The following is a 13,990-nucleotide window of genomic DNA, read 5'->3' on the forward strand; positions in this document are numbered from 1 at the left end:
TAATGGATCACTATGTTGTACCCCTGAAACTAATGAAACATTGTGTGTCAACTACACTCAGATTGTTTTAAAAATGTAAAAAAAAAAAAAAATTTAAGTCTACAAATTAGAAACTTTAAAAAAGAAAAAAGAAATTTTGATCTTATAAAACATGGAATTATTTTAAAATACAGGTGTTAGAAGAGGGGTCTAATATCTGTATCTGGGCTCTTTATTTTGTTCTGTTTAAGGCAGAGATAAGTTTCCACCCTGATTCAGGCTTCCTACTTTTTTACCCCCCAACTCTCAAAATTTTATGCATGGTTAAAACTTATCTGAATCAGCTGCATCCTGATCTCAAAAAATAAAAATAAAAAAAAAATAATGCAACCTCTCTCCTTAGAATTCCAAAGACTTTTTCTCACCTGGCACCTTTCGTACTCTTCCTTATATTCAGGTTTTCAATTATTCTCTCCCCTCAACAAGCAGCACACACCTTCCTGTTCTGTCTCCCCCCTCCCACAAAAAAATCCTTTTGAAAGTCAAACACTGTCATATCAGTCCTCATTCTTCTGCATTTTGCAGGGTTTCTTTCCCTTCACCGATTCTCAATGACTATTTGCAAAATAAAATGATCCAGAATGGCTCCCTTGTTACCAGTGATAGCACTGAGTTAACAATGAATCCAGAATTAGATAACAGTCATCTATTTGCACATAACATAGCACATCCCCTCCATTAAACCCTCCAATGATTTCCTACTGCAGTTAAAATAAAACAGAGTCCATACCATCAATCATGGTTGTTCATGATCTAGTCCCTGCCTCTCTCTCCTATTACTCCCCACCTGTATACTGTGTGTAAGACTCAGTGGCTTCTTTGTGTTCTTTAAACTCATTTGTGACCTTTGTTCCCGCTGTTCCCCTACTTGGAATTTTCTTGCTCTAACCTCTTTGCTGACTCCTTTTTATCATTCAAGTCTCAATCTAAATGCTACTTCCTAAAGTAGGGCTTCTTAGATTACTCTGTATAACATAATGCATTCATTCACCTGCTTCCCACATTCTCCCTACATCCTCAGTCACTCTCTATCCCATTATCCTGACTTCATGGAATTTTCTTTTTTGAGTTGATTACTTGTTAGTGTGTTTATTGCCTGCCTGTCTCCGCTAGACTATAAGCTGCAGAAAGGCAAGAGCTTTGTTGTGCTTACCTGGTACCTGAAGAGTCCCCATCAGCTAGTAGGTATGCTCATCACATTGCCAGCTGAATGTTGTTGTATGTTCATGTAAATAAGTATGGCTATGTACAAAACGACTCTATATATGGACTATGACATCAGTCTATACCTTCTATCTCTGGACTTTAATAAGTAGGCTTCTAATACAGAGCAGTTGCTCATTTTCCTTCTGACTTCAGCACAGAGCACCAGGCTTTACTCTAGATTCCAGGCAAGTCTTTAGAATATGTAGTCATTCATAGAAATGTCAAGTAAGTTTAGGAGTTGGCATTTTAATCACTTACACTCTGCTTCTATACAACGTGATTTACAATCCATCCTTGGGTAGTATTTTACTGTGAGGAGGCTTGAATTCCTACTCTTCTTGTTATAATCTGTATAGGTTTGAATATAGTGAACTGTAACATGATACAGTTATTGGATCTTCACATACCATTCTCCATTCCGCTTTTGGCAGCTATTTGATGGTGTGAATGCAAAGGAATTGAATGTACAATGGCTCCGTTCCCAAATAGCAATCGTTTCTCAAGAGCCTGTACTCTTCAACTGTAGCATTGCCGACAACATTGCCTATGGTGATAACAGCCGTGTTGTGTCATTAGATGAAATAAAAGAAGTAGCAAAAGCAGCAAATATCCATTCTTTTATTGAGGATCTCCCTAAGGTAAGAAAAATATCTGAAATCTTGAATTACAAAGCTGCCAAGTAATCCTACATAGTTGTTTTTATGTGCTACTTGAATTATACAATTTATTTATTGCTAGCATCTAATATAGGTAAAAAGCGAAGACTGAGATTTTTTGTGACTAGATTTTCCAAGACCAAACTGTATTAATGTTTACTGAATTCACTTTCTGATTTTGATTCTTTGCTTTTTATCTACTCATGTCTACACCATCATCATCCCTCCACCCCTGTACCACTCCAGTAGCATTTTAGTCTATCTTCCTACTTCCAATCTGCCCCTTTATAATCCTTCTTCTTCACAGTAACTAGGGGAATCTTTTAAAAACATAAATCATATTCTGTCCCTTCCTGCTTAAAACTTCCTAATGACATACCTTTGCATTTACAACAAAGTCCAAATTTCCTGTGTGGCTGGCAAAGCTTTCTGTGATATGGTCCTGCTTGTTTCTCCAGCTCCTTCCTCATGATATGATCATTCTGCTCCAGCAACACTGTCCTCTATCTCTTGAGCACACGAAGCTTTTCCCTTCCTCAGAACATTTACACTTGCAAAAAAAAAAAAAAAGAACATTTACACTTGCTGTTTCTCCAGCCAAGACCTCCTTTCCTCTGGCTTTTTGCAGAGCCAGCTCCTTAATATTCAAGCTCCTTGAAATGCCATTTTGCAGAGACCCTCCCTGGCCACCTTACTTAGAAGAGTCCCTACCACTTTTGTCACCTACTACATAGTTTTCGATGTGCTTATCACTAAAATTACTCCAAGGGATTATTGACTTGTTTAGTGTCTCCTCTCCCCACTAGAGTGTTAGGTCCTTGCCTGCCATTTTTGTCACTTCTCTGAAATTGCTGTGACAGCTGACACAGAAAAGTTAAAAGTCTTGGCTAACTGTAGAAAAGGCTTTAGCATAGCAAGCATTAATACAAATCCAGAAGTGGTGTACAGAGATGGGTAATCATAACTTAAAGTGCTTACAATATCTGAGTGTTTATACCTGCATACACTGTCACACAAATAAAATTAAAATATATCTACTTTTAACTAGAAACAAACTTTTATAATGTGATTTTCTAGCTCACTTTAAAAGGAAATGCCAAAGTTTAATAACCATTAAACAATTAACCTAGTATCCTATTCTTTTGGGGAGAGTAATGGTCACCATACTAACTTTTTTTTCATACTAACTTTTATACTAGTAGATCTCCCCTCACCATCTCCTGTCCACACAAAATGGTGCCTGTAACTAAAAAGGAACCATTAACAAAAAATTTACCCTACTCTAGTAAGATTCTACAGTACTAACCATAATGAAAGGATTGACATATTTTTTTATGAACATTGTGACCCTGTGAATGTCTTCCAGTGGTAAGTCCCCTTTTTAAGCAAGGCACTCCTTGCATTATTAATTTGTGATCAGAGTGTTATCCACACAATCCTGGTAGGTTATTTTTTTCTTTAATTTATGTATGATAAAATGCTATCCATTTCATAGTTACACCATTCGACTCTTATTCTTTTTTTTTAATTATTTAATTATTTATTTATTTATTTATTTATTTATTTATGATAGTCACACAGAGAGAGAGAGGCAGAGACACAGGCAGAGGGAGAAGCAGGCTCCATGCACCGGAAGCCCAATGTGGGATTCGATCCCGAGTCTCCAGGATCGCGCCCTGGGCCAAGGGCAAGCGCCAAACCGCTGAGCCACCCAGGGATCCCTTAAATTGTTTATTATCTTTCATTATTTTTGTTGTATTATTTCCCAATTTACCCAAAACTACATATTGCAGAGACTCAATGTGCTTTTTACAATAAACTTTGAGAACCAGGATGATGTTATTTCCCAAAAAGAAAGAAAAACTTGTTCTCAGTGTTTTTAAGTTTAACTTTAGTTTGACTTCATATCAGTTACCCAAAAAACTATATGTAGAACCATAAAGAAATCTAGTGTCAAAATATCATTTGGGCATAGGACATTAGACATCACTTCTAGCAGCAATGTCAATGACCATTTGCAATGAGGAAAAGACAAGGAGGCGGGAGATAACTTAGAAGCTATTTCCAGTGTTATGAATGCCTGAATTAGTAATTATAAAGTGAAATAAAACAAGGAAAAGGATTTAAAAGATAATGGAAAAGTGGAATTGCCAACATGTGGCTCAAGATGTCTGTGAAAAGTGAGCAAGAAAGTATATGATACACTGGACAGCCTGCTGAAATAAAAACACACAGAGCATATGATAAGAATACAAAGGAAGGAATGACAAAAGTCTCTAGGAGCTCAGAGAAAATCACACAGAAGATGTTGTTTTAAACTGGGTCTTTTTTTTTTTTTTTTAGACTTTTATTTATTTATTAATGAGAGACAGAGAGAGAGAGGAAGGCAGAGAGACACAGGCTGAGGGAGAAGCAGGCTCCATGCAGGGAGCCTGACATGGGACTCAATTTGAGTCTCTAGGATCAGGCCCTGGGCCAAAGGCAGCGCTAAACTGCTGAGCTACCCGGGCTGCCCTTAAACTGGGTCTTAAAGAATGAGTAAGAGTTCCCCAGGCAGAGAGGGGGACAAATTCATACGTAGAAGACAGAATAAGCAGATGGAACATATACATGTAAAAGAGTTTCAGGTATTTGGAAGGAAATAAATTTAAAATCCTGATCATAAGGCATAAATTGGGGAAACTGAGAAGAGGCCAAAATATGAGCTAATTGTGACTAAATGTGAAGGTTCCAATATACTAGTCTAAGAAGCTTGGACTCTTATTGGAAATAGGAAACCTTCAGACATTTTTAAGCAAAGAAATAATGTGATTAGATTTTAAAGCAAAAAATTGCTACTGAAACTTAGCCTTTTGTTTGCTCATCCAGGAAGCACTGTGGCCTTTGTGGTGATGGCAGAGATTGGCATTAAAAGGACAAGTCGTGATGCTTTACAATATTCTGGATGAGAGCAATGCAGGTCCACATTTTCTGTTCCCCAGTTCCAATTTCCAAAAGCTGTTAAACTCCATCCCTTACAGACAAATTTTGTGTGTATGGTGCAAATTTATTTGGTGTCCAAAATGATGTGAAGCTATTTGTAGTCTTTATTAATCCTACTTAGAATGAATAATCAAATATTTCTGCACAAATATTCATATATTTGATTACCACTTACTTCCCCAGAATTTCTTTGGGGTGTTATTATAGATCACATATTAAGTATGTATAATATATAGTATATACAATTTATGGAATCTAAAGTCAAACAAGGGCACCTGGCTGGCTCAATTGGTAGAGCATGTGACTCAATGTCAGGGTTGTGAGTTCAAGCCCCACGATGATGCTAGAGAGCAGAAGAGAGGGGCAGAGCAGGAGAGAGAATCTTAAGCAGGCTCCATGCCAAGCACAGAATCCAACATGGTGCTCGATCTCCTGACCCTGAGACTATGACCAGAGCCGAAATCAGGAGTTAGATGCTTAACTAAGTTAGCCATCCAGGTGCCCCCCAAAACAGAATTCTTAAACAAATATAGCCCTAGAGATTTCTGGTAAGGTATTGTGGACCTGTCTGGCAACACAAACTCAGAGGGTCAAAAGCAAGACATCAACTTGGAGTATGCTAAGGGTAACACATCTATACTGTATTGCCATAGAGGTGACCTGCAGACATCCAGGAATATCCACCTAGGAGAGGATTTGAAGCAACACCACCATGGTCTTGAGGATCATACTAGGTGTAGATGCAGCTCTCAGGCAAGCCTTGACTTGAATAAGACTTTGACCACTGAAACCACCCTAAATTCCTCCCCAGGGACTGCAGGGGTTCTCTAGAATACAGTTGCTTTAGGATTAGACTCTTCTGATGTTCCCTCCAGAACCCAATTGGCTTTAGCCTCAGGTTCATATTGAGAAGCCATTGTTTCTTGAGCATCTCATAAACAGGTTGCATATTTCAGGACAGTCACCATTCATCCCAATGTTTGCCAGAAAATTGATTCAGATTTTCAGTTTAAACAGGAGAATGAGGGGCACCTGGGTGGCGCAGTCAGTTAAGCATCTGCCTTTGGCTCAGGTCATGATCTTAGGGTCCTGGGTTCAAGCCCTGCATTGGGCTCCCTGCTCAGTGGGTAGTCTGTTTCTCCCACTCTCTGCCCCTCCCCACTGCTCATGCTCTCTCTCTCAAATAAATAAAGTCTTTATTTTAAACAGGAAAATAAAACTCTGGAGTTCTTCATTGGAAAATAAAAATCTTTGAGTATTTGAAAATGTTTTTAGGTTGGTATTGAGACAATGTATATATTCATACATTTATAATCTGTTCTGCTTAATGATGGACAAGAACAAGAATTTAATTTTCATCCAATTCATTCCTGAGACTAATATCTTCCTGCAATCCAGAAAAGGCCAATAAATGCAAAGTGATTTCTAAGCTAGTATTATCTTCTTCAGCTACACTTGGACGATCCATGTACAATTTAAGCTAGACTGGCAGAAAGAGCTGCAGACCATTATCATTTCTACCTAATCCTCTCTCAATTTTTAGTTTAGGGTTGGATTCTCTAATTTGTTTTTTGTTTTGTTTTGTTTTTAAGATTTTATTTATTTATTTGTGAGAGACACAGAGAGAGAGGCAGAGACCCAGGCAGAGGGAGAAGCAGGCTCCCTGCAGGGAACCCGATGAGGGACTCGATCCCGGGACCCCAGGATCACGCCCTGAGCTGAAGGTAGATGCTCAACCGCTGGGTCACCGAGGAGTCCCTAGGATTCAAGCCACCCAGGATTCTCTAATTTGGATGAGAACTTCGTGATGTGTGGAATATGAATGACATACTTTTATCTGATTATCCTGCCCTTTGATTCCAATTTTCATAAAATGCATTTTAGAAGGAAGGGGCCCAGCAGGCTGGCAGTCCTAGATAAAAGCACAGAAGGGATTAAGTCTGTTTTCTTTAGAGAACATTCACTTCAAAAAAGACACTTTTACTGGGTTTTAGTAATTCACACACCATTGTTTTATGTAAAGCAAACAACTGTGCATTTTATATTGAAACGAACTTTGAGGTGAAGGTGAAGACACATTTATCATAAGGCTCTGTCACACGCTCTCTCAATACCCACTCTGCCTAAATGGTACCCCTTGAAGGCAGCCAAATGTGGAGGGAAAGGCAATTGATTGAAGCTTCTCTAAGGCAGTAAGACAAAATGAACAGGACATTAATCACGTGCTGCATCTTCTCTATGATGCTGCTACTGGATCCACCTTTAGCAGGTTGTAAAATTAGACTTGCTTTCCCAGTGGAGTCAGGCCATCCACACATTCTTGTCTGGATATCAATAGTATATATTTGTTAGACACATAGCAAGGGATACTAGAAAGCAGTATGAAACCTTGGAGGGAAGTAGAGGCAATGGGATAATCTAGAAAGTAAGTGGTAGCTTGCTTGCACTAACCAAATGGACCAGTCATGATTTAGCAGTCTACAACAGCATCAGGCTACCCCTCTAGCAGTTTCTTTATCCTTCTGTGGAGGAAAACATTGGAGAAAAGGTCATTAGTAAGTAGGAGGGCTGTGGAAACATTGGGAGTGCTAAATGTCACTATTATGGCCTGAAAAGATGAACAGACTGTCTCTAGACACCAGCCTAATTTACTGCCAGGAAGATACCTACAGGAATGAGAACAGGATCCCAGTCTCTGAAGAAATGTACCCCTAGAGGTTTGGTGAGAGCCAGAGTGAAGAAACTCAGTGACTTCCTTGTTTTTTTATACTTTCAACCATTCTGACCTGAAAATAGAAGGTAATGTAATTTAATGGAAAAAGATTTGTTTACCAGGAACTTTCTTTTGCCAATAATTTTTTTCTTATGCTTTAATTCAAACAATCCCTTTGTAGAAGCATAATGGCAAAGGTCTACTGCTTGTGATCAGTGTAGATATGTAAATAAGATGGTAGTGTTTACTGCTGGTTTAGCGTTGATACGCAACAAAGCCCAAGAATAGATTTCAGCACTTGTTGGGACACAAATTTTCGAGAGTAGGAAAATTTGAAATATTTAGATGGTTCTCGCCCACAGTTGCCATGCTAATTTAAATAACCAAGCCTTGCTTTCTTAATTGCATGTTCCCGTAATAGAAATACAACACACAAGTTGGACTGAAAGGAACACTGCTTTCTGGAGGCCAGAAACAAAGACTAGCTATTGCAAGGGCTCTTCTCCGGAAACCAAAAATTTTATTGTTGGATGAGGCCACTTCAGCCCTTGATAATGAGAGTGAAAAGGTAACATTCTCCTATTTCATCTCAGAATATAATATCAAATAAGAGAGTGGAGTATTATGGAAGGAACCAAGGTTAGTTGGGGGCGAGAAAAACCTGGAGAGAATTGTAGTCATAGGGTCACAAGTTCTAATTAAGGTTTTGGCCTTTAAAAAAAGTTAGAGACTGGTGGGGAGGTGAGAGGGAGTTGGGACACAGGGCATCTTATGATCTAGAAAGGTTTTCTCACTTGATTGGTTTATCAGAAAGGCCTAATTCTTGAAATGTTTCTCTTGTCAAAGAAAAAAGCCCAAGGAAAATAACTTCTATTTCCTGTTTTGTTTGTATTCTTATGATACCAAACAAATGAATAAGGCAATCTGCATGCATAAAAGAGTAATCTACACTGCAGTGTCAGAGCCTGCTAGTTACTCCATCTTCTATAGACTATTAGCTCTGTTTGAGAAGAAGACAAGGAAGCAGATGTGCCAATAGACCTATACTGCAAGCTCCTTCAGATGTTTAATTTTGCTATGTCCTTGTGCTCTCGTAGTTTCTTGCACATAGCAGGCCCTTGTTAAATGAACATTGGTTGAACAAATTATAATCTTTAATATTTACCAAGTGTCCAGTATATGCTATTATCTCAATCCTCACAACTTGTTGAATTAGCTTATTTTATTAGCATGTGTGTTTTATAGGTTGGCACACTAAGGCTTAGAAATGTTAAGTAACGTCTCTGAATTTTAATAGAGTATCTGATCTAAGAGCTTATGTGGTTAACCATCACACGATTGCTATTTATAGATGATTATCATTCTTGATTTCTAAGGAGACAGTCTGTTATGAAAGAAAAAACATGATTTTTGGAATCAGACATACCTGAGCTGTAATCCTGGATTCATCAGTTACTAGTAATATGACCATGGTCAAGTGACCTAGACTTTTTGAATCTCAGTTTATTCATCAGAAAAGTGAAAATACCCCTCCACCTTATGGGGTTATGGCAAAGATTTAAATAAGATATCCATCATTGGAATGAATATATTATATATTCAACAAATATTGGTTTTCAGCCTCTACTCTCATTTGCTAGGTGCAGCATTATAACCCATCACAGCTGAGATTTTAGCCAGGACAATTTTATAGCTAATTCTACTAAAATAAATAAATATGAGAAGAAATGAAGTGAGAAAATTAGTCATTTTACTTAGGTGTGGAAATATTATTTTCTGAATCTGAGTTTGAAACCACCTATTTACATAGAAACAACCATCTCATTTTTATTCATTATCACAAAAGCTTTTCTAATTAGAAGCCTAAATGTGTCTGTAATTACTTTTTCTAAATTTCTATTGAGTATAGTAGATATTTCACAAAGCAGGGCAGTTGCCTTTGGGGATAAGCAAATACACAAGTAATGTTATGAATTACCTTTACCAATTTGATTTGGGTAACTTTATTAGCATCTAAGTCAAGTAAGCAATCACAGGTCCTTTTCTCTTCCAGGTGGTTCAGCATGCTCTCGATAAGGCCAGGAAGGGGAAGACTTGCCTAGTGGTTGCTCACAGACTCTCCACAATACAGAATGCAGATTTGATAGTGGTCCTGCACAACGGGAAAATAAAGGAACAGGGAACTCATCAAGAACTCCTGAGAAATCGAGATATGTATTTTAAATTAGTAAATGCACAGTTGGTGCAGTGATGCTGTTGAAGTTAGCACATATTTTGATCTTTGTGTAATGCAAAGAAAATACTTAGTAATTATTTGGCATGCTTTGATCTCTTTTATTACATGTATCAATACCTGGAATCATGCTATTCAAGTACAGACATGTTCTGTGTACACAACATTTTCTCTCCAGATTTTTTTAAAGGAAATAAAATTTGCTAAACTCATGTAAGTGAGATAACGCCTGCAGCCCTCCTTTGTAAAAATGTTCTGATGTGTGTTTGTAAAGCAGTTTTCTACAAAATGAATCTGTTTTCTTGTCAACTTCTGCTATAAAATTGGGAATATATTCCAAGAGAGAAAAATTTTCCAATTAACTAAATTGAAAGATTTTAGTAAAGAGAGAGACGTAGTTGGGCCTGACATTGTAGGGAGAATGATTTTACTTTGGAGCTTCCAGCATTTTGTAGCACATATTAAAACACTATGAGCAAGTCCCATTCTTCAGACCATAGGACTTTCTGTCTTAACCTCTCTCAGTGTTTCTTTTAATGAATACCTGCTATTTCCCAAAATTCTATTATATCGCTTTGTTAGGGAGATAAGGAGGATTACAATGTAAAATTTCTGGCAGAATTAGATAATTATCTTACAATTTAACAGTAAGTAAACTGCCTCACATGATCCATCTTGAAGATTTCATTATTCCAAGCTTTAGGTTTTGCAGAATAAATTACAGGCATATTTGTATATGAACACTTACTTATAAATAAAGTAATAATAAAACTAGGTTTATTACTGGTGAAACATTTAAAAACCCATCTTCTATTATTCAATCAAGTAACTTGTTTAAATTTTATATGTGCTTTATTTTATGTAATATATTATCTATAAGTTCAGCGTAAATAACAATATTGGTAAACTGAGTCTTATTTTCCATTTACTTAAATATGTAATTTCATCTAGTGATATTATCTCTATTCTTAATTGTATTTTCTTCCATTTACAGTGACACTTCCAGCTTCTCTAAAGTATACTCTGCCAATAATCAGAAATATTGTGAAAAAAAAACTGAAACCATTTGTGCATTTTTGCCACTTTTTTTTTAAGTGGAAAATAAAAATAGGAGTGGGGGGTTGAGAACAGATCTGTTGTTTAGGAGCATTAGGACTGAAAGTCTGTGGCTACTTTTTATTTTTTTTGTGTGTGTGGCTACTTTTTAATTTAAATTCAATTTAACTAGCATATTCTGTATTATTAGTTTCAGAGGTAGAATTTAGTGATTCATCAGTTGTATATAACACTCAGTGCTCATTACTTCAAGGGTCTTCCTTAATGCCTGTCACCCAGTTACCCCACCCCCAACTCCCCTCCAGCAACTCTCATTTTGCTTCCTATGGTTAAGAGTCTCTTATGATTTGCCTCCCTCTCTGTTTTCATCCTATTTTATTTTTCCTTCCTTTCCTCTATGTTCATCTGCTTTGTTCCTCACATTCTACATATGAGCAAAATCATATGGTATTTGTCTTTCTCTGATTGATTTATTTCACTTAGCATAATACCATCTAGTTCCATCCATGTTGTTTGAAATGGCAAGATTTCTTTCTTTCTCATGGCTGAATAATATTCCATTGTGTTTGTCTATACACCACATCTTCTTTATCCATTCATCTGTTGATGGACATCTGGGCTCTTTCCATAGTTTGGCTATTGTGGACTTTGCTGCTATAAACATTGGGGTGCAGGTGCCCCTTCAGATCACTGTTTGTATCCTTCGGATAAATAACTAGTAGTGCAAATTGCTGGGCCGTAGGGTAGCTCTACTTTTAACTTTTTGAGGAACCTCCATACTGTTTTCCAGAGTGGCTGTACCAGCTTGCATTCCCACCAATGGTGTAAGAGGGTTCCCCTTTCTCTGCATCTTCACCAACATCTATTGTTTCCTGGGTTGTTAATTTTAGCCATTCTGACTGGTGTGAGGTGGTATCTCACTATGACTTTGATTTGTATTCCCTGATGCTGAGTGATGTTGAGCATCTTTTCATGTGTTTGTTGTCCATTTGTATGTCTTCTTTGGACAAATACCTGTTCATGTCTTCTGTTGTGGGTACTTTGCTATTATACATGGATATAAAGCTATTGGTGGTTTCTGTTTCCAGTCAGGTGGGGAAAAGGAAAAGTACAGTACTGTATGGATATGCTTAAAAGCCCCAGAGCAGGAGAACTTCAGGCTCCAATTCTGTAACCCTTCCTAGATTAGCTAATACAGGCAAACCTCATTTTATGGAGTTTTGCTTTATTGCACTTCGATATTGTATTTGATTTTTCAACCAGGCTCCACGCCCAATGTAAGCCTTGAACTCATAACCCTGAGATCAAGAGTCATATGCTTTACCAACTGAGCTAGCCAGGTTCCCCTCCATATTGCATTTTTTTACAAATGGAAGATTTGTGGCAACGCTGCATTTGGCAAGTCTATCAGTGCCATTTTTTAATAGCATTTGCTCACTTCCTGTCTCTGAGTCACATTTTTGTAATTCTCAAAACATTTCAAACTTTTTAATTATTATTATTATATTTGTTATGGTAATCTGTGATCAGTGATCTTTGATGTTGCTATTGTAATTGTTTGGGGTCACTACAAACCACACCCATTAAGATAGTAAATTCAATTGATAGATATGTGTTTTCTAAATGCCTCACGTACTGGCTGCCACTCCCCCATCTCTTTCCCTCCCCTCAAGCCTTCCTATTTCCTGAGACACAATATTGAAGTTAGGCCAGTAACCCTACAATGGCCATAAGTGTTCGAGTGAAAGGAAGAGTCAGTCACACATGGCTCACTCTAAATCAAAAGCTAGAAATGAATAAACTTATTGAAGAAGACATGTCGAAAGCTGAGATAGGCCAAAAGCTGGGCCTCTTGCACCAAATAATTAGCCAAGTTGAGAATGCAAAGGACAAGTTCTTGAAGGAAATTAAATGTTCTACTCCAGTGAACACACAAATGATAAAAAAGTGAAACAGACTTATGGAGGAAATTTTAGTGTTCTGGATAGAAGATCACACCAGCTACAACATTTGTTAAACCAAAGCCTAATCCAGAGCAAGGTCCTAACTCTCTTCATTCCTATGAAGCCTGAGGAAGCTGCAGAAGTTTGAAACTAGCAGAGGTTGGTTCATGAGGCTTAAGGAAAGGGGCCATCTCTATAACATAAAAGTGCAAGATGAGGGACACCTGGGTGGCTTAATCGGTTAAGAATCTGACTCTTGATTTTGGTTCAGGTCACAATCTCAGGATTGTGACTCTGAGCCCTACATCGAGCTCCATGCTAAGTATAGAGCCTGCTTAAGATTCTTTCCTTCCCTCTTCCTCTGCCTTTCCCCTGCACTTGCTCGCTTGCTTGCTTATTCTCTCAAAAAAAAAAAAAAAAAAAAAAGCAAGATGAAGCAGCAAGTGCTGATATAGAATGTGCAGCAAATTATCCAGAAGATCTAGCTCCGATAATTAATGAAGGTGTCTACTAAACAACAGATTTCAATGTAAATGAAACAGTCTTATATTGGGAGAAGACACCATGTAGGACTTTCATGGCTAAAGAGAAGTCAATGCCTGGCTTCACAGACTGACTTTTGTTAGAGGCTAATGAAGCTAATGGATGACTTTAAGTTGAAGTCAGTGCTCCTTTGCCATTCTGAAAATCCCAGGGCCCTTAAGAATTATGCTAAATCTATTCTGCCTGTGTTCCATAAGTGGAACAGCAAAGACTGAATAACAAAAATATCTGTGTATAACATGGTTTACTGAATATTTTTTTTTTTTTATTTATGATAGTCACACAGAGAGAGAGAGAGAGGCAGAGACATAGGCAGAGGGAGAAGCAGGCCCCATGCACCGGGAGCCCGACGTGGGATTCGATCCCGGGTCTCCAGGATCGTGCCCTGGGCCAAAGGCAGGCGCCAAACCACTGCGCCACCCAGGGATCCCCGGTTTACTGAATATTTTAAGCCCACTGTTGAGACCTACTGTTCAGGAAAAAAAAAAAATGTCTTCCAAAATATTACCACTCACTGACAATGCACCTAGTCACCCAAGAGCTCTGATGGAGATGTACAATAAGATGAATGTTGTTCTTATGTCTGTCAACACAGCATCTATTCTGTGGCCCCATGATT

The 13,990-nt window shown here is 37.9% G+C and overlaps 1 protein-coding gene and 1 long non-coding RNA gene across 3 annotated transcripts in view; one reads left to right on the top strand and one right to left on the bottom strand.

Moving 5' to 3' along the window:
• Positions 1–10,041, top strand: part of ABCB5 (ATP binding cassette subfamily B member 5) — a 161,836-nt gene extending 151,795 nt beyond the window's left edge. Inside the window, 3 exon segments of the mRNA XM_035698671.2 lie at positions 1,677–1,883; positions 8,018–8,164; positions 9,650–10,041. Coding sequence (XP_035554564.2) covers positions 1,677–1,883; positions 8,018–8,164; positions 9,650–9,847 — 552 coding nt within the window. The 3' untranslated portion in view covers positions 9,848–10,041.
• The window catches only part of LOC112670551 (uncharacterized), a 43,931-nt gene that overhangs the window by 11,205 nt on the left and 18,736 nt on the right, over positions 1–13,990 (bottom strand). Inside the window, exons 2-3 of one of the 2 annotated variants that reach the window (XR_003143023.3) lie at positions 9,575–9,748; positions 6,888–7,669 (exon numbers count right to left, since the gene is read on the bottom strand). This is a non-coding gene — a long non-coding RNA (uncharacterized LOC112670551). Of the gene's footprint in view, positions 1–6,887; positions 7,670–9,574; positions 9,749–13,990 lie in introns of those variants that run through there. The other variant, XR_003143024.3, reaches the window with a different exon arrangement.

The sequence above is a fragment of the Canis lupus genome, chromosome 14, assembly GCF_003254725.2.
Source record: "Canis lupus dingo isolate Sandy chromosome 14, ASM325472v2, whole genome shotgun sequence".
In the NCBI taxonomy this organism is placed as follows: Eukaryota; Metazoa; Chordata; class Mammalia; order Carnivora; family Canidae; genus Canis; species Canis lupus.